The sequence below is a fragment of the Sardina pilchardus genome, chromosome 19 (assembly GCF_963854185.1).
Source record: "Sardina pilchardus chromosome 19, fSarPil1.1, whole genome shotgun sequence".
Classification (NCBI taxonomy): Eukaryota; Metazoa; Chordata; class Actinopteri; order Clupeiformes; family Clupeidae; genus Sardina; species Sardina pilchardus.
Genome location: NC_085012.1, coordinates 28,526,710 through 28,546,756, shown reverse-complemented (window position 1 = coordinate 28,546,756; position 20,047 = coordinate 28,526,710). Strand labels below are relative to the sequence as shown.

Genomic DNA, 20,047 nt, shown 5'->3' with positions numbered 1-20,047 from the left:
AGTTACAACGTTTTTGTTCCCTGAAATCCAGAAAACCTCCTGTGGATTAATTCCTTCTCATTCTAAAGGAACAGGTGTGGCAGGTGGGAGGAGAGTTGCAGACCATGAGACAAAAACAAGCAGGTAACATAAGCTCTGTTGTCACATTATGCTGGATCTCCATGGTAATACCATATTGGCCTCAAGCAGGATTACTGTCAAATTCCCAAGAAGCCGTAACTGCCTTCGCATATAGAGCAATGCCAGCCTTGAGTGGCATGTGTTGGTCATGGTTTGTCAGACAAAGGTGTCACAAACATCATGTTTCTTATGTTATTTTTCATAGCCAATGTCAACATGCCATACTCATGGACAAATTCCCAGGTAACAATAGTACAACTGCCCTTGTAGAGAGTAATGGTAGCCTTGAATGGCCTGTGTTGGTCATGCTATGTCAGACAAAGGGGTCACAAACGTGTCATATTTCTGATGTGTGTTTAGTTTTAGGCAATGTCAACATTTGAAGACATAGCCTAGTCATGCTGTATGATGTTTTTTTTCCCCCTTTAAATCAAAACACTATATTTGTGTGTGATGTCTCATTCTGGTTGTTGGACGTTTACTCCATTTTCAGAGTGTAATAATAATAATAACAACAATATTAATAATCTTTGGTGACTGGAGATGTGGGCTACTTAGCTGCTGCCTGCTCAGAACCACAGCTCATTTGAATATCATGCCATCATGACAACTGAGCTCTTCCAATTTGGTGGCCATTTGTCGCCCTCCAGGACAACTTGGCAGCTTTGTAAATGAGTCTGACATTCTGTCTGCTATTCCAATGGATACACGTCCATTTAGTGGCCTGGCCAGAACTACATTTAAATGTCTCACCTTGGCCTATAGAAAACAGGGTCTGCTCCCTGCTATCTCAATTCAAGCATCTCCAACTGCTCACTGTTTCGCCCATGCAGCCATAAGCCACATTCAAGACTCTTTTCCTCAGTGGGTCCTTGTTGGTGGAATGAGTTGCCCAGTGCTCTCCGTTCCTGTGATAGTTTTATTCAATAGAGGTCTAAAGGCATATCTGTTCAGCATGCACTAGCCTACTAGGCCTGTTAATTAAGTGTTTCTGATTAATTATGGTTTATATCATTATCATTACCTATTATTTATTCTCATTAGGCTATTGATTACATTGACATTAGCCTTATTATTAGGCTATTCTCCTTAATAGTCTTAATAACTTTTTAAAACTGTTAACTTTTAATTTAACTATTGTATTGTAGACTGGGTGCGTTGTTGTTTGTGAGTCGTTTTGGACAAAAACGTCTGCCGAATTCATAATCATTAGCCTACCTAACCATAATAACTTTACGGGGTGTATGAAACCTTCAGAGGATTTGTGTTTTCAAGTAGGTATGTGTGGAGTAGGTTATTCGTGTTTTGTTCACTGCTCATAGTACTATAAACCATTACCACCTGACCATTTACTGGTTGAAACATGTTTCCTTCCGTTTTGCTTTTTTAAATAATGCTGCGTCATTTTAATCACAGGCCGTCTGATTGTAGGGGCTATTTCATTCATAATTGCTCTTAGAAGTGAACCATGATGCGCAATTGCCCAGGATGATGCACCTTTACTGTAAACCACCTGCCTCCCCTGAGATTCCCTGAGTCACCTGCGGGTATGCATTTTGTTTGCTCCGCCCACAACAAGCTCAAGAAAGGCTCGTGCTTTTTTTGCAGGTAGCCTAGTCTTATTTCGCTGGAACGGCATTAAGGTACATATATTTGTTTACCAAGTGATACTTGTTTCGGCTACCAGGCGACCTAGAGTAGCCTATTACACAGGTATACTATATTGTCTAGAATAGGTCTGTAGCTCTGGAATAAGAACATAGCTTATAACGTAATGCAAAACAGTCCAGTTAGAAACTTTCCCGTGGTTGACATGACGTCTATTTTTCAGATGCGCATCCCTCCGTTGTTGCTCCTCCTGGCCTGTGCGCGAGTGCACGGCTACAATTCGGGTTTAGTGACTGCCAGCTGCGATGACATGACGCCAAACCATCAAGGATCAAGCCCATCATCAAATCCGCCACCATTCACAATCACAGTCGATCGATCCGACTACAGCGAAGGAGATGAAATTACAGGTTGTGATTTAAGTTTTGATATTGTGGAAAGCCTGCTGTAGACCTATTTTCAAATAACTGGCAGGCCTACTTGAATTATCTCAAGTAGTTTATGAATCAATATTAAGCTATTTTACGATTTTGGCTGGCCAAATTGTTTACTGGGTCTTCAAAGAAACAAAATCATAGACGGATTTGTGTGTCCAGTCTCTCTCAGGGCAAACTCAACGCCATTCCAGGGTTTTCTGTTACAAGCAAGAGAAGTAGGAGGAAGCAGTCCTGTTGGGTCTTTCTCTGCGTTGGGAGCTGAAAGTAGACTCTTGGAATGCGGCGGATTGTCTGTATGTGTCTTGGCATCACAGGCCCAAGATATAATTAATGAATTATAGGCCTACAAATTATTGTGTTTTTGCATTATACATATTGCACATTATACAAAGTTGTATGTCACCTCGTCCTTTTAGTCTGTTAATCCTTTCATCTCAAGTCTGAAGTCATCACAACAAGCAATTCAGTTGGAGGGAGCCACTGTGTTGTTATTTTACAAGGTGCTTCTTCCTTGCAGAACTCATCTGTTTCTCAGTCATCGGGTGGCCAGAAAACCTCAGTTCAGAGCAAATGGATGGCTCCTCAGTCGGGACAGCTCAAAGACATAGAGTTCAGGTGATCCAGCTGCTTCACTGTGTCTGATGCCATCGAATTTGGCCTGTCAGAGTCAATCAAATTCTGCCCAAAGACTGTAGGCTACAAATATTCTGTAACTCAAGGCCCTGTATGTCATTTTATGTGGCTCGAGAGCTTGCTTTTTAAAGCCTTTGTTCGTTTTTGATGGATGAGTGATGATGAGGGTTTCTATAGGCTATCACACTTAAATGATTAGGCCTATATTTATGCTCAAGCATGTTTTCTTTGTCAAACCATTTAAAATAATAATAAAAAAAGTAAAATAGTTGCACACATAATGTCTACTTGCTGTAATGGTTATGGTAATTATACATTAATTTGATCAATACTAGTATAATGCAGAGGCAACTTTGCAGAATAGGCCTTATAACGCATAGTCTTAGTTACAGCTGACCCTTTGAGGGCAACCATAATGAAGTTGTGGCCCGGGATTAAAATGAATTTGACCTCTGTATTTAGAACAACCTCTTCAGATCCTATGAATCAATCTACTATGAAGCATATTAACTCTGACTAACAACATTGTTTCTAATCCCCCCAAAAACTAGGCAATTAAATTCAATTGTTACCATAAAGCCACAGATTCAGGGTCCCACAATTTAATTTGGTCGGAAGCTTTCCTTTGTGCTCAAATAGGGATGTGTAGGCTACGTTTTGTCTATTGTGATTAATGTGGTTAGTTGTATTAATTGTATTGTGCGATCAATTGTATTGTGTGTGGTTCATAGAAATGTTTATTTCTATGTGTGTGGTTAATGTGTGTAGTATTTATGTACTAAGCCTATAATCTATAATCAGTGATGACATCCCACTTATTTTTCAGAGTCACATTTGTACAAAATTATCCTAACTATTGGGTTGGGATCAAAAGCCCAGTGGTAGTGTACAACAGCAGGTCGCCAGTGGGGAGCACATTCTCAAATGTAAGTCATCTACACCTGAATGGATGTGATTTAATGACGCACTCATTAGCTGATCTTAGGTTGTTAAGTCGTGATGCAATAACATTCCCGATAATAGCCTACTTTTTCCGGGTACAACTGCTCCCTGAGCCGCTCCTTTTCCCCTTAAGCCCCTTAGATACTATACACATTCACTCAATCTCACTAAATGTGAAATTACTGGAACTAATTGGCTTGACCACTGTTGATTTAGGTCAGTCACCAAGGAGAGGTGAATATGTATGCAATCGCTTATGTCTCAGTATATGTTTTCAATTAATTAACATTAGATTTTGTAGAAATCTGCTTTCACGTTGACATTAGACATTTACAAAATCCCTTTTGTAAATTATTGTAAAAAAAAAAATAAATTAAATTGATCAACATTCAATTTAAAATTATTAAAAGGGGAAATATCTAAGGGGGGTGAATACTTTTTATAGGCGCTGTATGAACTCCGGACAATGCCTGGGTAATTGGACCCGGATATCAAACAGTCTCGAGTGTTCAAAGATCACCGGCGTCACGCACAGACATTGCGCAGGTGGGACTTGTACTCCATACTCCAGGTGGTTTAAGTGAGGGGAGGAGCCAAGGTTGACGTACAATAACACGCCTAATGTTGTGGTGGAGCACAATCTGAAAGCATTTTATTTTCCCGTAAAAAAGCAATATGTCTCCGTCAGTTCCACTTGCCTCAAGATACACTCGCAGTAAGAAGATCCTGGAGCTGTAGCACCCATAACATAAGATAAGAGGGAAGATTGTCTTAGGCAAGTAAAGTCGCATGTTGCATAACATAGAACGCACAAGAGACTTGACACAGACATACACTACAAAAGCATGACATTACATTCTATTCCATAACATAACAGAAAAGGAACACTGAAATCAGACAAACTAGAAGCAAGAAACACAGTAAGCTATGTACAAGATACAACAGCATACCAGATAAATAAATATATAAATAAATAAGGGGGGGGGGAAGATAAAAAAAAATAAATAAAATAAAATAGAATAGCTGGCAAGCACCCAAATCTATTTAGTTTTGATTTGTTGTTCATCTTATTATTTAAGAGAGTTATTGAAGTTGGGAGAAACGAAAGTTTGAAGCAGTTGGATTTGTGTGCCAACACTCTATATCTTCTCCCAGAATGTAATGACTCATATTCAGAATGCAGGATATGGGACGGGTCATCTAGATTGTAATAGCCTGATTCACAACAGCGCTCTCGAAAATGGTCTGCAGAGTTGGGTAGGCCTTCCTACTCATCACTTTCATTGCTACTTTTACTATTTTGTTTACTGATGCTTTTAGTTGAGCAGAGAGTGGACCAAACCAGACTACCATTCCATACCTTATCAGACTCTCCATCACCGCATTACAAAATGATGACATGATCTTGCTGCTTACACCAAACAGCCTAAAGCCCAACGCCCACCAGAAGCGACGTTCAGCGGTGTTCGACGGTCTGGGCTTGCCGCGCAGGATTTTAGAATAGTTTTCTATCTCTGCGGCTGCTGCGCGGCAGACATTTCCAGTGGGCTTTGCTCCATTGAAAACAATGGAATTCTATTTTTTTTCGTGGCGCGGCGCGCCGCGTACGTGTCTGGTGGGCGATGGCCTTAAGTCTTCTAAGAAAATGTAAACGCTGGTTCAGTTTGGCACGCAGATAATCTACATGTCCGCTCCATTTTAGCAAGTTATCTATATGAATACCCAGATACTTAAAGGATGTTACTTGCTCAATATTGCAGTCGCTGATTATCACCTGATCATGGGAGGCCACTTTTTTGGGATCAAAAATCATTTCTTTTGTTTTAGATGTATTAAGTGTCCTTCACACCACTCTCAGAAATATTTGATGCCGCTAAAATAGGGAGAAGGACAGACACCTGTTTTAAGAAGACTTAGAATGATTGTGTCGTCTGAATTTTTTATAATGTATAGAACTATATACTAATACCAGAGACGGTTGAAAAAGGTTCTTAGGATCTTTGCTAATACTACTCTTCTATATATCCAGTCTATTATCATTCTCAACCAAGTGCCATTTAGCCAAGTGGTTAACGGAACATTTCACCATATTGACAAATGTGTATACTTGACCATATTGAAAAAATCAACAAACACTAGCCTACATTACAAAAGAGAAAGTTAAAGGAATTTACTTGTGCTGTGCTCAGTAGTGTTAAATATCTGAATGTGTTCTGTCTGTATGTTTTCACTCTCTAGGTACCTGTCTCCAGTGCTGGCTGTGGAGAAAGTAAGGTCTGCTTTAGCAAACCCAATGACTGTGATCCTGCCAGTAGCTCTGACTGTCACTTCATGTCTGCCATGGCATCACCTGCTGATTCATCAGTGAAGTTTGAGATATACGGTAGATCAACAGGGTACATCGCGTTTGGATTCTCTGATGATCAGCTGATGGTATGATCATAACCCATACTGTGTGCGTCTCTCCATATGTCTGAATAGATGTTTGCTGTACTGTTCATGCCAGTGTTTGCTGTACACTTCTGTTCAAACACAATTTACTGTCGACATCATTGTGTAAGATTTTAATTAAAGGTAGACTATACCTGGGACTCAGTTTAGATTTACTGTCGTATCACCCTATTATACATTAGCATTAAGTGCTAAATTATACCCTCCTGTTGAGAAAATGTTTAATGACAGAAGGTGACGGTAACAGTTCCTGTTGACCATTAATACAGCCTACAAACTCATGTGTTAGTGCCCATACATAAAATTGTTGCTGTTACTCCCATTTTTCTTCTTCATAGGGAAATGATGACATTTACATATGCGGAATGGATAGCAACAGTACTATTCAAGTACAGCATGCCTATTCTACAGGAAGAAGGGCTCCACAAATCCTACCACTGGTACTTCTCTTAATTTTTCAGACTTCTCCGTAACTGTGTTGAATGTTTTTTTAGCAAACTGTGCAAACCAGGGAGGATGACCTATCTGGACTGAAGTCTTGTATGCTTACTTCCTGAAAGGGAAATGTTTCTGACATTAAAACATCATTTGTGGACGGAGTTATCAGCTGTAGCTTTGTATCCAAGAATGCCATCAGTACCCAGAGGAGTACAGTTGGATCTGTCTACTACATTTTGTTTGCCTATGGCAGCACAAATAATGGTATGGGATCCGACCTTAAGCATTGTAACACTACAGTAGAGTTAACTTCAGGCTTCTTTAACTTAACAGTTCTCTCCAACACTTTCAACAGGTGCACTCATGTATCATGGAACGTCTACATTTATTAGCGATCAAAAAATAAACATCACCAGACCTCAAGTCGTCACCAAGGCACAGCGACCTCAAATTATGAAAGCACACGGTGAGCAGTGGTTAAGTATGTAATGCTCTTGAACCTTAGAGGGATTACTTGCTTACATACAGTATTTTCCTCTCATTCAGGTGCTCTGATGTTGATTGCTTGGATGACTACGGGAAGCCTTGGCATGCTAATAGCACGCTATCTCAAGGCTGTCACCAAGGGAAGAGGGTTCTTTGGTAAAGATCTGTGGTTTCTGGTGAGCTTCTTAAGCAAAACAATTGTTGCACCTGCTACAGTAATTTCTTGTGTTTTAGCCGCATTGTATATAAGCCGCAGGACAGTGTTTTATGCAAGTTATAAGAAACAAAACCATATTAACTGTATTAACATGTATTAACCTCATCAATTAAGAAATTTTGCAAAATCAATATATAAGCTGCGGCTAATAGTTGGGAAATTACGGTAAAGAGAGATTGCAGCAGTGACTTACACTGATTCAACCAGATGACCTTCTTACTGGAGCATTTAAGTAAAACTGTCTCAGTGTATACTGGTGTTGATGACTTATTACTTGTTTTTGAATGTATTGTTGCATCTATTTATTGAAAATCAGAGGGGTGTTTTATGAGTCTGCCCTCCGTATCTGTTTCCGCTCAGGCTCATGTATCTCTGATGGGCCTCTCTGTGATTGCCACCATCATTGCGTTCATTTTGGCTTTCTCTTTTGTCAAAGGTTGGAGTGGGGTGAGTGTGACCTCTGTTGAGTTAATTTGTAGTTCAAATATTTGCTCGAAGAAATTAAAGCAGATAAAAATTTGGATGAGAGACCTGTAATAATGGTGTGTGTGTGTGTGTGTGTGTGTGTGTGTGTGTGTGTGTGTGTGTGTGTGTGTGTGTGTGTGTGTGTGTGTGTGTGTGTGTGTGTGTGTGTGTGTGTGTGTGTGTGTGTGTGTGTGTGTGTGTGTGTGTGTGTGTGTGTGTGTGTGTGTGTGTGTGTGTGTGTGTATGTATGTGTGTGTGGTCATGCATGTTGGGGTTGTTTGTGTTTTCACAGGGGTCACACCCAGTACTTGGCTGTTTGGTTATGATCTTGTCCTTTATTCAGCCTTTTGCAGCTCTTTTTCGCTGTGGGCCACAACACTATTGGTAAGCAAATATTTCAATATTTAGAGTATATACAAAACAAATGTTTTTTAAATTTTGTTTCTTAAATTAAATATCATGTGATTTGGAGGCCATCTGCCTGTGGATTACATCATGGTTACATCAACCTTTGTTTTTTTGTTCTGTTTTCCCCTCCAGGAGATTTGTTTTCAACTGGTTTCACTTTTTGAACGCTTTAGCAATCAAAGGCCTGGCAGGTAATATATCTTAGCTTTGTGTTTGAATTGCTTTGGAATTTTCTGACAAAATCAATATCTTTGCAGTGGCAGTACAAGTGCAATTATATCATGGATGAGCAACTGGAAAAATATCATGTATGAACATAAAGGTCTAAAAAATGTTCCACCTCTCCTTCCTTCCCTCTTCCCCAGTGGCAGCCATATTTACAGGCTTGTATATGATGGACAGTTCCCAGGAGAAGTGGATGCAGAAGGTGATGGGAGGGTTTGTGGCCTGGGAGGCACTGTTATTTGCCTTGCAAGATCTTCATATGAGGTGGAAACAAAAAGGTAAGGTGGCACAGCTCGTTTTGTAGTTGGAGAGGGGGTTTGGGTATTCTATTACTGTTGTAGCTTACTTGTGCTTTTGCATCCTTACAGATGAAGATGGAGATGGAAATGTCTTTGGATCTGTAAGTAGGCCTACTCACTGAAATATGTGCAGGCTTATCTTATCTTGAATTTCCCCTTGGGGATCAATAAAGTATCTATCTATCTATCTATCTATCTTATCAGTTGCTGAGGTCTCTGTGTAGACTAGCCTACTTGTGTGGATATTTATTGCATGTGTTTTGTGATCAAAGGTCATATCAGATTGAGCTCCAAATTTCTTCTGTCCTGCAGGTACACACCGAGGTGATTCTCCTGGTAGTGTTTTTCCTGGGAAACCTGGCGTTTCTTATTGCCCTGCTGGTTGGTATTGGAATTGCATAGGCATTCAAAGCAGCAGAGAAGACCACACACACAACTTTATCCTACCGACTTGTCAATTTATTAGTGTGCTTGCTGCAAGCAAAGCACACTATTGTTATCCGTGCGTTTCATATTATTATTACATAATGTCATCCAGCCAAATTTATTTTCAAATATATGATTAATAAACTCTGTTATTGTTGGTGTTATATCATAATGTCTGGACATTTTTCATTTGTGATCCTTAACATGGTCTATAAATCTATCAAGGCCTAGGCCTACATTTAATTGTTATGTGATTGTTACAGTTTTTTTTCAATCGCTAACAAGCGTTTGTCCATTCATTTGACACATTTTCAAAACTCTAAACACAGTTAGCACAGCATCGGTCTTTTATGGCCATACCATTCACACATTTCATGTTGTTTTCACACAGTATGCAGTCTGTGAATACATTTCCACAATGCTTACATTTTCTTAAGAGACAAGCTGTACCTGTTAACAAAATGATGGATCCTTTTTCTATTATTTACGAATGTTAACACACAACATCCCACAATAGCAAACACAATGTCCCAAACCTTAGATACAGTATAAAAACCTCTGCTTCTGCAATGATATCAGTTCAAAAACAATGTATCGCAGCTGATAATAAACAAACAATTGAATAAATTACACACATGATGTTGGGTAAATTGGACCAACCACAGCCAATTCCAGTCTGGCTTAGACTCAGTGGCAGGGTTTTTTTTTTCATATGACATTGACACAGTAAAAGGAGGACTTTGAGGAGTGATGTTTTTGGAAACAAAAACAGAAAGACCACACACACAACTTTTACACACAACCTCTCCAAGATAAACACTGTTATGTCTGGACGAGGAAGAGTAAGAGCAAGGGGCCCAGGAAGAAGGGCAGGCCAGTGAGAGGTGCAGGAGCAGTGAGAGGAGCAGGGCCAGGGAGAACAGTAGGGCCAAGGAGAGGGCAAGGTAGAGGTGTAAGAATGTGTAGTGGTGGCATTCCAAGGGCTGCAAGAACAGTAGTCAGTGATAAGATTTGTGCCACTATCATTGCCCATGTAATCAACCTAGGCCTTTCACTAGCCTACATGTAAGAAAGGCGTGTGAGAATACATGTAAATATCAGATGCAATGTTGATGACAGTAATTTTGTGGGGTTTTTTTTGTTCCCCCCTTTTTATCTGGCATTTTTGCTGTTGTTTTTTGTTCAGAATGCTCTTGTGTGTTTCATGGATATTTTGTTCACTGTAAGCAATATGGTACAACTTTTTCTTTTTCTGTGTAAACAGTAGCCTAAAAGAAAAAAAATATTTGCTTTTTATTGGAATGCTTTTGAATGTGAACATTACATGTGGATATACAGTTCCCAACCAAGAAATTTAGTGTAAAAACGGTGGATTGCATGTTTTGCATCCAAATACCTGTAAAACTGAAACATAAAAGTCTATGCCGTTTTTGTAATGTCAACAATAGCCAGTATTTTGAAACCTGACTGCATGTATCTTGTGAAGTGAAAACAAGTTTTATTCTTTGACAGAATGATTTAATGAGTCAGATTTCCAGTGTTTTGTTAAAGTTAGTGTGTGCAGAGAAATGACGAGTTAGTGTAGGCTATAACAAAATGTGGTGTAGCAACATGGAATGAGTTTTTGAGACTAAATTTATCCATTTGGCCAATTGTGTTTTGTAGGAGTCTGTGTTTAGAGTTTTGAAAATGTGTCAAATGAATGGACAAACAAACGCTTGTTAGCGATTGAAAAAAACTGTAATTATTATAGGCTATTGAACATCTCTTGTCAGATTCATTCAAAATGAATTCTGTCCGCTAGATGGCGGTGTATAGGCAGGGCGCTAATATCGTCGTGACCGGGTGCTGCAAAATAATGCAGCAGCCTAGCGATAAATGGCTCCACAAAAACGTCTGAAAATATAACCATATAGCCTAATAGACTATTATAGTTGCCCCGGGTCATATCAATGAGTCTTCAGTGTGTAGGCTAATTTAGTAGAAACGTCAAGCACTCACACAGCAATATTATCATGGAGTCTTAAAATAGGCCTACATGATAAATAGTCTTTTGAAATGTTTATGATTCTTGAGACAAATATATAGTTATGCTATTTTATATTTTATTTTTTTAAATGTTATTTCTATTTTATAGACTCTCGTTCCACTCCGCTGTTGTAGGGGGCAGTAACGTTACTGCAAACCAGTATTGTTTTCAAGCAATCGATCATTCTATCCGAGTACTCCGGCCTGGTTGGACGCAAGAGCACTGTCTCTGCTGTTTCCACTCATATTACATTTATTTTCAAGCCAAGCAGCTCTTGAAAACGCCAAGAAAGCGGCCCAGATCGCCGAGACTTTCATCTCCACAAAGTAATCGTCCTAATATCGCATGTCCTCTATTCAGAACCTCCAAACTTTCGGTAAGTATGTCCTCATTAGCCACCCAGCTAAATGGCTAACCGTTGATGTCGTCTAGAAAGCCCCTTGTTTTGTTTTGGAGAGAACGAGCTGTGTTAGCCAGACTAAAAGCTAGTTAGCGATAGCTAGCTTATTGTGTAAGTTAAATCGGCACATTTGCCGAAGTTCAGACCAATAGTTTTTTACTTGAAAGGTTAAATATCTAATTGAATTTGGCCAGTCTGTGTTAATAGTACGTCTAATGTAACGTTTCATTCGGCTGTTGTGTGAATAGTCAATTTACGTTTAACGTTACCATGTCGTTCGGAAACGTTAGCTAGCCTGTGGGCTTCGTGTGGTGCAAGTGGTGCAAGTCATCCAGTTATCCTTCAGCCAGTCATACGAAGATGTTTTGTTGTTTGCTCGCTAGCTAGCCGAGACGCTAACGTTATCTGGATCATTTGCTATGCAAACTTTTCCATTGATTGTGTTTATTTGACAGTATTAATTTCGATAGTTTGCTTGGTAGATTCGTCTGTTAGTGAACGTTAGTAATCAGTTGAATTTGCACCTTAATTTACTTGATGAAACCTTTACTCACTAGTTCCGTTATTTTATTTCAATCTTAAAGACCAGATTAATCTTGAAGTAGCATCATCAATAACAACTAATGTGATTGCAATGTCCAGCTGTTGCAGTGCCAGTTTATGCCATTAGCCACGTTTGTCCATGTAAACGTGGCTATTGTCTACTACGATACCGTTCAGAGAAAGGGCTGAATCGAAGTCGGAACTTGAACAAATGCAATTAGCAAATCCCAAAGGTTTCGATTAATAGTGCAGCTTGTGAATGACACAATGATCAATAATGTCATGTAGGCTGTCACATTCTTTATGAATTCATGTCCTTGTGAGATAGCGATGCTTATCAATCAGGAGCACTTTGCTCCCCATGCAACTACTCAGATGTGGCCCACAACAATGACCAATTTGGTAGTAATTTGAATATTTTAATTTTCATCACATGTTATCAGTATATTGAACAGTTCCTATATCGATATCATATAATTACATATTCTAAGTATATTATATAGCCTAGTGAATCTTGAATTGAACCTCAAATCGCAATATCTGTCAGAGAAATAGTTTAAGATACTCTCACCAAATCCCCTATTCTGCCATAAGTTTCATGTGTGAGAGAGTTGCTTTCTATTTGGCTGCTATTATTTCTTTCTCTTCAGCCCGAATATTGCTTGGATGTAGAGTTTCTTGGATAGAGAGTTTTCTTCCCTAGGCTGTGATAGCTTATTGATACGGGTGAGAATGTAATGTTAGTCACACATTCCACATTCAACCATAAACTGTTCGATTGACCAATCGTTTAATTGAACACAAACAAGAGCTAAATTGAAGACAGAATGCTTAGAGCTTGTGTGTGTGTGTTGTTTATTCAGCTATGAATTTGGCTGAGTGGAACAGAACACCACTCCCTAATCCTCTTTGACATTTCACCTCTGAAACCGTTTTATTATGACTTTCGCACAGCCCTGTAATTACCCTGGAAGCTCATCTTGATAATCTGGCATGTGTCTGTTTCACCCTCTCTCCCCACTCTAGATCCCTTTGCTGATGCAACCAAGGGTGACGACTTACTCCCGGCAGGGACTGAAGATAAAATCCACATAAGGATTCAGCAGCGGAACGGGCGGAAAACGCTTACCACTGTGCAGGGCATCGCCAATGATTACGACAAGAAGAAACTGGTGAAAGCCTTCAAAAAGGTAGCACTTCTTCGCCCCCAAGGCTCTGAATTGACTGCGTCCACTGCCATAATCCTGTCTGTCTCCCTAGTAGGGTTTATTTAAAGCTTACAAGGGAGATACACCAGGCGTGTAACTGAAGCGTTCTGTTCACAATGTATACTGCAGCAGTTCATAATCACTATGATCAATGGAAGTAGCTACACCAGACGCGACAGTGGGCGCGTACGTTCGAAAAAATAGACCAGTTTTCTAAAATGGATTTTACGAGTCGCAAATGGAACGTTAAACTTACGTGCCTGGTGTAGCTCCCCTCTTACTGTCATAAAACGAAGCAGACATGCCTGAGCTTACTGGCTGCCATTGGCCTGCTCATCATACTAAGCAGGTTAAGGGTCAGTCTGACCTGTCTGGTGTTTGCCCATTATTTAGTCTGTGCACAGCTTGCACAAATTAGCAAGAATAGTACTTAATTAATCTTTGGACTTGAACTAACAAATTAGTGAGGTTTAGCTATGTTGATTGTGGACCTGAGGAATGACTTGCATGAGGAAGCTAATTGTGTGTGTGTGTGTGTGTGTGTGTGTGTGTGTGTGTGTGTGTGTGTGTGTGTGTGTGTGTGTGTGTGTCTTCGTCTTCCTCCCTCTATAGAAATTTGCCTGCAATGGCACTGTGATTGAGCACCCGGAGTACGGGGAGGTCATCCAGCTGCAGGGGGACCAGAGGAAAAACATCTGCCAGTTCCTTCTGGAGGTGAGCTGTTACAGCTAGTCCAACATGTGTGCACCAGTATCTACCTTGCACAAAGTGTTATGACAAAAGAGACATTAAATAGTAGGAACAGTAATAGTAATCATGAAGTTTTGTCAGTCTGCCTTTTCTACAGTATTATTATTGTTGTTTTTGCATGTAAATACAACTTTTCCTTGCTTGTTGCAGATCAACATTGTGAAGGAGGAACAGCTGAAGGTGCACGGCTTCTAGAGTGATGCCATGGGGTTCAGGACCCAGGGCTCTGCCACACATCCTACCATTATCCCCCTCCCCTCCCCTCGCTTTCACGCTGACAATGCGTTGACAACTTAAGTTTAGCAACATGTCTGATGCACCACTCCTAACGGCAATAAATGTGCAATGGCGTGCAATGTTTTAATGCAAAAACAACAACAACAACTCCAATCTCTGGCTCTCATTCCCCCAGTCCATCCCCTCTCCTCTCCTCCACTCTGAGCTGAAACAGGAGAGGGGATGGCACTTTGGGTATGGCGCTAGTCTCCAGCTGCTCCACCATGGTGGCTTGAAACCCTAGTCATATTTCATAGTGAATCCACTCACCGTAAGCACCCACAGTGATTGCGGTGAGGTCTTTTTAATTTATTAGTCTTCAGTGGGAGCAACAGCTCATCGTTCATGACAAATTCTGCTGCTGTGCATATGGACACAAGTGTCTGCCACTTGTTAAGCCAGGCATTTTAAGAGGATGAAAATCCACTTTTAGTCTGTGGGTGAATGTGATTTGGTTTGGTTTGGTTTTTCGACGAAAAGGGCGCAACCTTAATCGGCAATTTGATACAAGTGGGTGTAATGACTCCTCTTATCTATGCAATATATGGTGCATCATATTTTGCTGGCTGCTTTTTCTATTCCATCATTGATGTTGGTTACAACCAGAGACCTCTTGGAAATGCTTGATCAGGTGTCTGTGGCTCTGCGGCTCTCTCCTCTGGACTGCCTGCACTTGTTTGCGAACACTGTGAGGCCACGTTCATTGAGCAGGAGTCCCAGGGTAATGAGATTATGCCAGCGGTCGGCCTGCGCCCAGGAGAAAGTGAGGGCAAGCTTCCAGGGATCTTGTAACACCAACTCGCATGTGCTGCGCTCCATTCTGCACCTGTCAGGTTTTTTGTAGGATCAGAGGTAGTGGACACGCCGACGTGGCCATAGCTGTTCATATCCCATTCTGAGCAGACAAACAAAACAAACCATCACTTACGGTAAATTGGTTGGGGAGGAGCAGTGGTTGAAGAGTACTGTATTTTGCAACCCGTGTGGCATGATTGTGGATAGGAAAACCACATGAAAATACACTGCTCTTTCCTATCCAGGGAACGATGCAATGAATCGTAACCGTACCATGGACCAAATTGTGCAATATTGTTGCCGTTGTGGACGTGACCTTACAGTTGTGCAATAACTAAAACCGATTCCTTGCAAAAGATACACTTATGAAAATGATCCAGCTGCCTCATTGAAAATGGAAGGTGATCTGTTTTCTTAGGTTCTGTCTAAGTTGACGGTGATATTCCAGGGGAAGTATCAGGGCATTCCAGGACCTTGTTGACCTTCATGTTGTGCCTAATCTGCATCAGTCAGCCATGTCACCCTCTCTGGTGGTTAGATTCTTACTGAGGACTGTTACATGAGGGGGAAAGTAGTGCAAGTTTCATACAGACTGTGTTCAATTGTCAAATGTTTTCAGGTCATCATTTTTATTCGCCCTCTGCAGAATTGGATTTAATCGAGACTTTATCTGAATTATTAATAATGGAACACTGTCTATGAACCAAATTATAGATAGTTTTTTTTCTTCAGGTTTTTTGTGGCATTTTTACCTTCAATGCTAATGTTATACTGTTTAAGCCTAGCAATAACTTGGATTATGTTCCAACATCCGTAACGGTTTCTCTCTCAGACAGTGGTTGCTAAACTTTTGCGTCATGCTTTGTTTTCTGACTTTCAAATGACGAAATGATCAATGTGATATTCCTCCTTTGACCTTTTCAAGTGCATGAGAGTGCTTTTTTTTGTTTTGTTTTATGCCACAACAGTTTAATACTTGAGCATCATGTTGTTAAACGTTAGTGCTGAATAAATAAACCAGGTAACTGAGTTCTCTGTTTTAGCTCTCTGTGTTCATTTTTGGATTCAGCCAAAGACAAAAAAACCCAGTTGTGCCGTGCTGTGTCCTCAGGCCATTGTCTGATTAGAGTTTAACTGGATGCAGGTGGTTCTGGTGCCCTCTATATGCTGCTCCCAGACCTGCGTGCCTTGGCTGGACTCCTGCCGGTACACCTCTCCTCGGTTGTCTGGCGCTGTCGGCCACCTGTGTCCTGTGTTTCCCTGTACTAATCCCCTTAGCCCTGGCCTCATCCTCCTGGCACAAACGTGCCCAGAAATCCGCTTAGCAGCGCAGAATGAGTGGAGGCAGGAGGGGTGGCATTTAGCGGAGACTGAGAGAGACTCGGTGTGACTGTGTCTGTTCCTCACCTCTGGTCTCTATGACCTCATCAGCCTAGTACAAAACATGGTGATGCAAGTGACTGAAGAAATACATTTGTGGTGAAAAACAAAAATGGAATGAAAATGATAAAACCTAGTACTTAATTGTGCTTGCTATCTACTGTATATGACCAGATTTAACCAGACTTTAATAATACGAGTATGACCTAATCTAATGTTTGGAAGTGGACATGGTATATAAGCAGACTGCATATATGTCTGACCCACAAACAAAGTCCTCAACACAACCTCATGCTAAGGTGCAATTGCGTTTTAATGCTGCTGTGTCATGGTGATCGTGGTTTGTCATCATTCTGTGTTTACCCATGTGGGTCTGATTAATACTCTCAGGGGATGTTAGAGAGGATCAGAACACTTCCTCACCTGCCTCTTAACCAGCGCTCACATGAAGGATCTCTCCCTTAAGTCGCTGTGCTATATTTAGGTTGTGTCAGGATGTGTAAACACAGAAGGCCACATAGTCTGCCTCACCTGTGAGTTGACAAACAACCTGTCAAAGTCTGCATCAAGCAACTTGAATGAGTAAAAGTTGGGAATCTTGATCTCTGCATCTGTAGAAGAGCATAAAACCTGCAGGGAAGGGGTAAATTGTAATTTTATTGCAAGGCCATATGTCGCCCCTCTTAATTTAGCATCCTTTGTCTTTGGGCATGCCACTGAATATTGATGTGGCTGACTTATTAGGCCCTAGGATCAGAACACAAGTGTGTCTATTACTTGTCTAAACCCTTTTTATGTAGAAAATATTTGAAGAAAATTAAACACATCTGTCAAACCAACAGCTTGTCTTCCTAACAGTGTCTGACAATGTCCCAGCACTGACAGGTAATCCGAGTGCTTTGCGCCAGGCGTGGTGTGGTAGGCTATGTGCTGCTACTCCAGACACAGTCTGGCCGGCTGTGTGGGTGTTTTTGTGTCAGCAAATTTCCTGCCCGTATCTCTCCGAGATTTCAGGAACAGACGGTGGAGTGAGAGGAGCCCGAGGCTAGCCGGCGTCCTCTCCGTGCCACTCAATTAATTCAGTCAAGGAGGCGCGCAAGAAAGGAAGACTGAAGCTGTAGCAGAGTTAATGATGGATACCTCCGATGCATCGCCAGACTTCCTCCCTCTGTTTACGTTCACGTAAGCCTATGTGTGTTTGTTGTGTAGGCTGCGTTTTAATGACAACAACTTTAGGTTGGTTTGGTTGGTGTTTTGAATGTATATATTAGGCCTGCATTTACATGGAGAAAAACTTCTTCCCCAATCCTATGTGAAGTAAAAATGGACATGACTGAGCAGGCCTATGCTCAGATATATTAGCCTATATACAAATGTAAAGGTGGTAACAAAAAGAAAAGTTCATGCATATGCATGCTTCCTATTTGTAAAACATCAGAATGGAGTGCTAGACTTGGCAGTCCGTGAATTCTGTTATTTTGTTCAATTTTTGCCAGAGGCCAACCAGCTGCTGCTGTTTTTTTTTTCAGTTGATTGCTTTGTAGCCTACCCTTCTTACTTATTACTCACAAATCTCCACTCAGTGCTCCACTGCTATCACAAACCTTCCAAACATTTGCATTTTGCTGTTTTAATGGCCTATAAATGTCAGGCTGCATGTGACTTCCCATGGCCTTTACTGTGGTTTGTCCTCGACCAGCAGAGGGAGCGAGATGGCTTCTTCAAAATCTTATCCTTCTCAGTAAGCTCAAGGTTTGTGACACCACTGATGTATTTTTCAGATTAGGCTATTATGAAACCATTGCATCCGTTTATTGAAAGGCGTTATATGAATTGAGTAAGGATTTACAATCAATTTGTGGACAGCTGCCCCCTATATCATTTCCGTAAAGTAAAGTAACCTATAGCCTAGTGATTAGTTTTGTAAAAACATGGATTCACTCCCCACCTTCATCCATTCTTATCATGATGTGATAATTTACACTCAAACCAAATTAGTGTTTTGATGCGTGGCACATTCTTTCAAACAGTTACTTTGGTAGAGGACAACATACCCAAACAATCTCAGGCTTGTTAATTGATGTGCTTACCAGGTGCAGGTCTGGAGCTCATTGAGATTCGCACATCTGGAGCTCTCTTCCTTGTTACTCTTTGATCAGCTCTGTGCAATATTTTCCTGTCACTTTCTCACCAACTTGTTTATCTCTCTACTCGTCAGTTATTCAGACATCCGCATCCTTCCTTTTGATTTATTATGAAATAGTTTTAACACGCCTCCTTCACTCTCTGGCTTGCATCACGCACACAGCCCTTCAGAAACTGCAGACGAAAGAAATTTGCGCGGAGGGCTGTGGTCCAAGTTTTGCCAGTGTTAATTAGAAAGTGATTGAAGGATTATAGTAAACTCTCGCCAAAACAGTAGGAAAGTAATAGAGATTGCAGAGACGTGTGGAGAGATCTTGACTACAGGTGTCCAGCACTGAAAGCTAGCGAGACTGCCAGCCACAAGAACGCAAAGCCTAGGCTGCTGTCCTCGTCATCCAATAACACGCCCATCATGTGTTTTCGTGACATGGTAGGCCTATGTGGAGAACCATGAATGAAATAAGGAGTTTTTTTGTGTGTGAGTGTTAGCACCTAATATGGCTGGCACAGTCCCATCCCTGGGTATTGCTATGAGGATGGCTCGGGTAGGAGGGGACTGTCCTGTGGTGAGTGTTTGGCTGAGTATCAAATATGGGATGCCTGTTTAGATTAACTCACCTGCCTTTCCTCTGGATCCCAGCAGATGGCACTGTGCTGTTGATTGCCAATTATGATGGCCAACAGACAACAGTGTGTGCAAGATTTTGGAGTTGACGTTTTACTGCAATGTTCTTTTTACACTATATCTCAGTGTGTAACATGCTTTTAAGAGAAATACGTGAATAATAAAAAAAAAAGTCCCCAGAGATGCAGAATCTTCTCAATAAATAATCCATTTTTTTTACCCACTGTAGCCTACCAAACTCACTGAAATAGTTGGACTTTGATGCTGAATAGCCCACCTGACAGTTTGAGGTGATAGTCAGTGGTATGAGCGAATAACAATTCTTTAATGTCAATTATTTTGTGTATATTTGTTCAGAGAGTAGGAGAAGCATGGAGAGAAAGTGAAAGCAGAGTGAGTCCAGGGCCTGCCGGAATCCATGTCGGCACGCCGCCTCCACCACTAATAGTGTTAAAATCTCCCCAATTAAAAGTGGAGCCAGGGGACTGTGTGTTTTCATTGGCCCAAACTGGCTGCCGTGGCCTGTGCCAGGGAGAGAGCCTGGATTTGGTTCTGTTGCAATATGTTCCTTTGAGTGTTCCATTTTTAGATGAGAGGTGGGTACCATGCCGCCTGTGCAAGTGTGTGAGTGAATGCCATATGTGATTTCTTACACATAGCCACACGTACGTTGTGTCAGGATGTTATCCTCACAGTTTCAATCAGTGTCTGACATGTTTTAAGGTTAATTGACAAGAGAGG

The 20,047-nt window shown here is 40.9% G+C and overlaps 2 protein-coding genes across 2 annotated transcripts; both read left to right on the top strand.

Annotated features, from left to right (window-relative positions):
• Positions 1-1,952: 1,952 nt before the first annotated feature.
• On the top strand, positions 1,953-9,306 carry zgc:163022 (putative ferric-chelate reductase 1). The gene is made up of 15 exons (XM_062521394.1): positions 1,953-2,138; positions 2,325-2,458; positions 2,683-2,780; positions 3,625-3,724; positions 5,979-6,173; positions 6,530-6,631; positions 6,752-6,893; positions 6,985-7,095; positions 7,176-7,291; positions 7,693-7,779; positions 8,090-8,181; positions 8,338-8,396; positions 8,571-8,708; positions 8,799-8,830; positions 9,042-9,306. Exons 1-15 carry the CDS (start codon positions 2,039-2,041, stop codon positions 9,129-9,131), a joined length of 1,596 nt encoding a protein of 531 aa, XP_062377378.1. The 5' UTR covers positions 1,953-2,038; the 3' UTR covers positions 9,132-9,306.
• A 2,073-nt stretch (positions 9,307-11,379) lies between these two features.
• Positions 11,380-16,186, top strand: eif1b (eukaryotic translation initiation factor 1B). The gene is made up of 4 exons (XM_062521004.1): positions 11,380-11,560; positions 13,154-13,317; positions 13,948-14,049; positions 14,236-16,186. Exons 1-4 carry the CDS (start codon positions 11,530-11,532, stop codon positions 14,278-14,280), a joined length of 342 nt encoding a protein of 113 aa, XP_062376988.1. The 5' UTR covers positions 11,380-11,529; the 3' UTR covers positions 14,281-16,186.
• Positions 16,187-20,047: the final 3,861 nt, after the last annotated feature.

Excerpts from the sequence above, each read along its gene's own strand:
- zgc:163022 (XM_062521394.1), top strand. The coding sequence starts at position 2,039 with ATGACGCCAAACCATCAAGGATCAAGCCCATCATCAAATCCGCCACCA. Across the intron at positions 2,781-3,624 it reads CTCAAAGACATAGAGTTCAG|AGTCACATTTGTACAAAATT; the intron begins GTGATCCAGCTG and ends CTTATTTTTCAG. Across the intron at positions 3,725-5,978 it reads TGGGGAGCACATTCTCAAAT|GTACCTGTCTCCAGTGCTGG; the intron begins GTAAGTCATCTA and ends TTCACTCTCTAG.
- eif1b (XM_062521004.1), top strand. The coding sequence starts at position 11,530 with ATGTCCTCTATTCAGAACCTCCAAACTTTCG. Across the intron at positions 11,561-13,153 it reads TCAGAACCTCCAAACTTTCG|ATCCCTTTGCTGATGCAACC; the intron begins GTAAGTATGTCC and ends TCCCCACTCTAG. Across the intron at positions 14,050-14,235 it reads TCTGCCAGTTCCTTCTGGAG|ATCAACATTGTGAAGGAGGA; the intron begins GTGAGCTGTTAC and ends TGCTTGTTGCAG.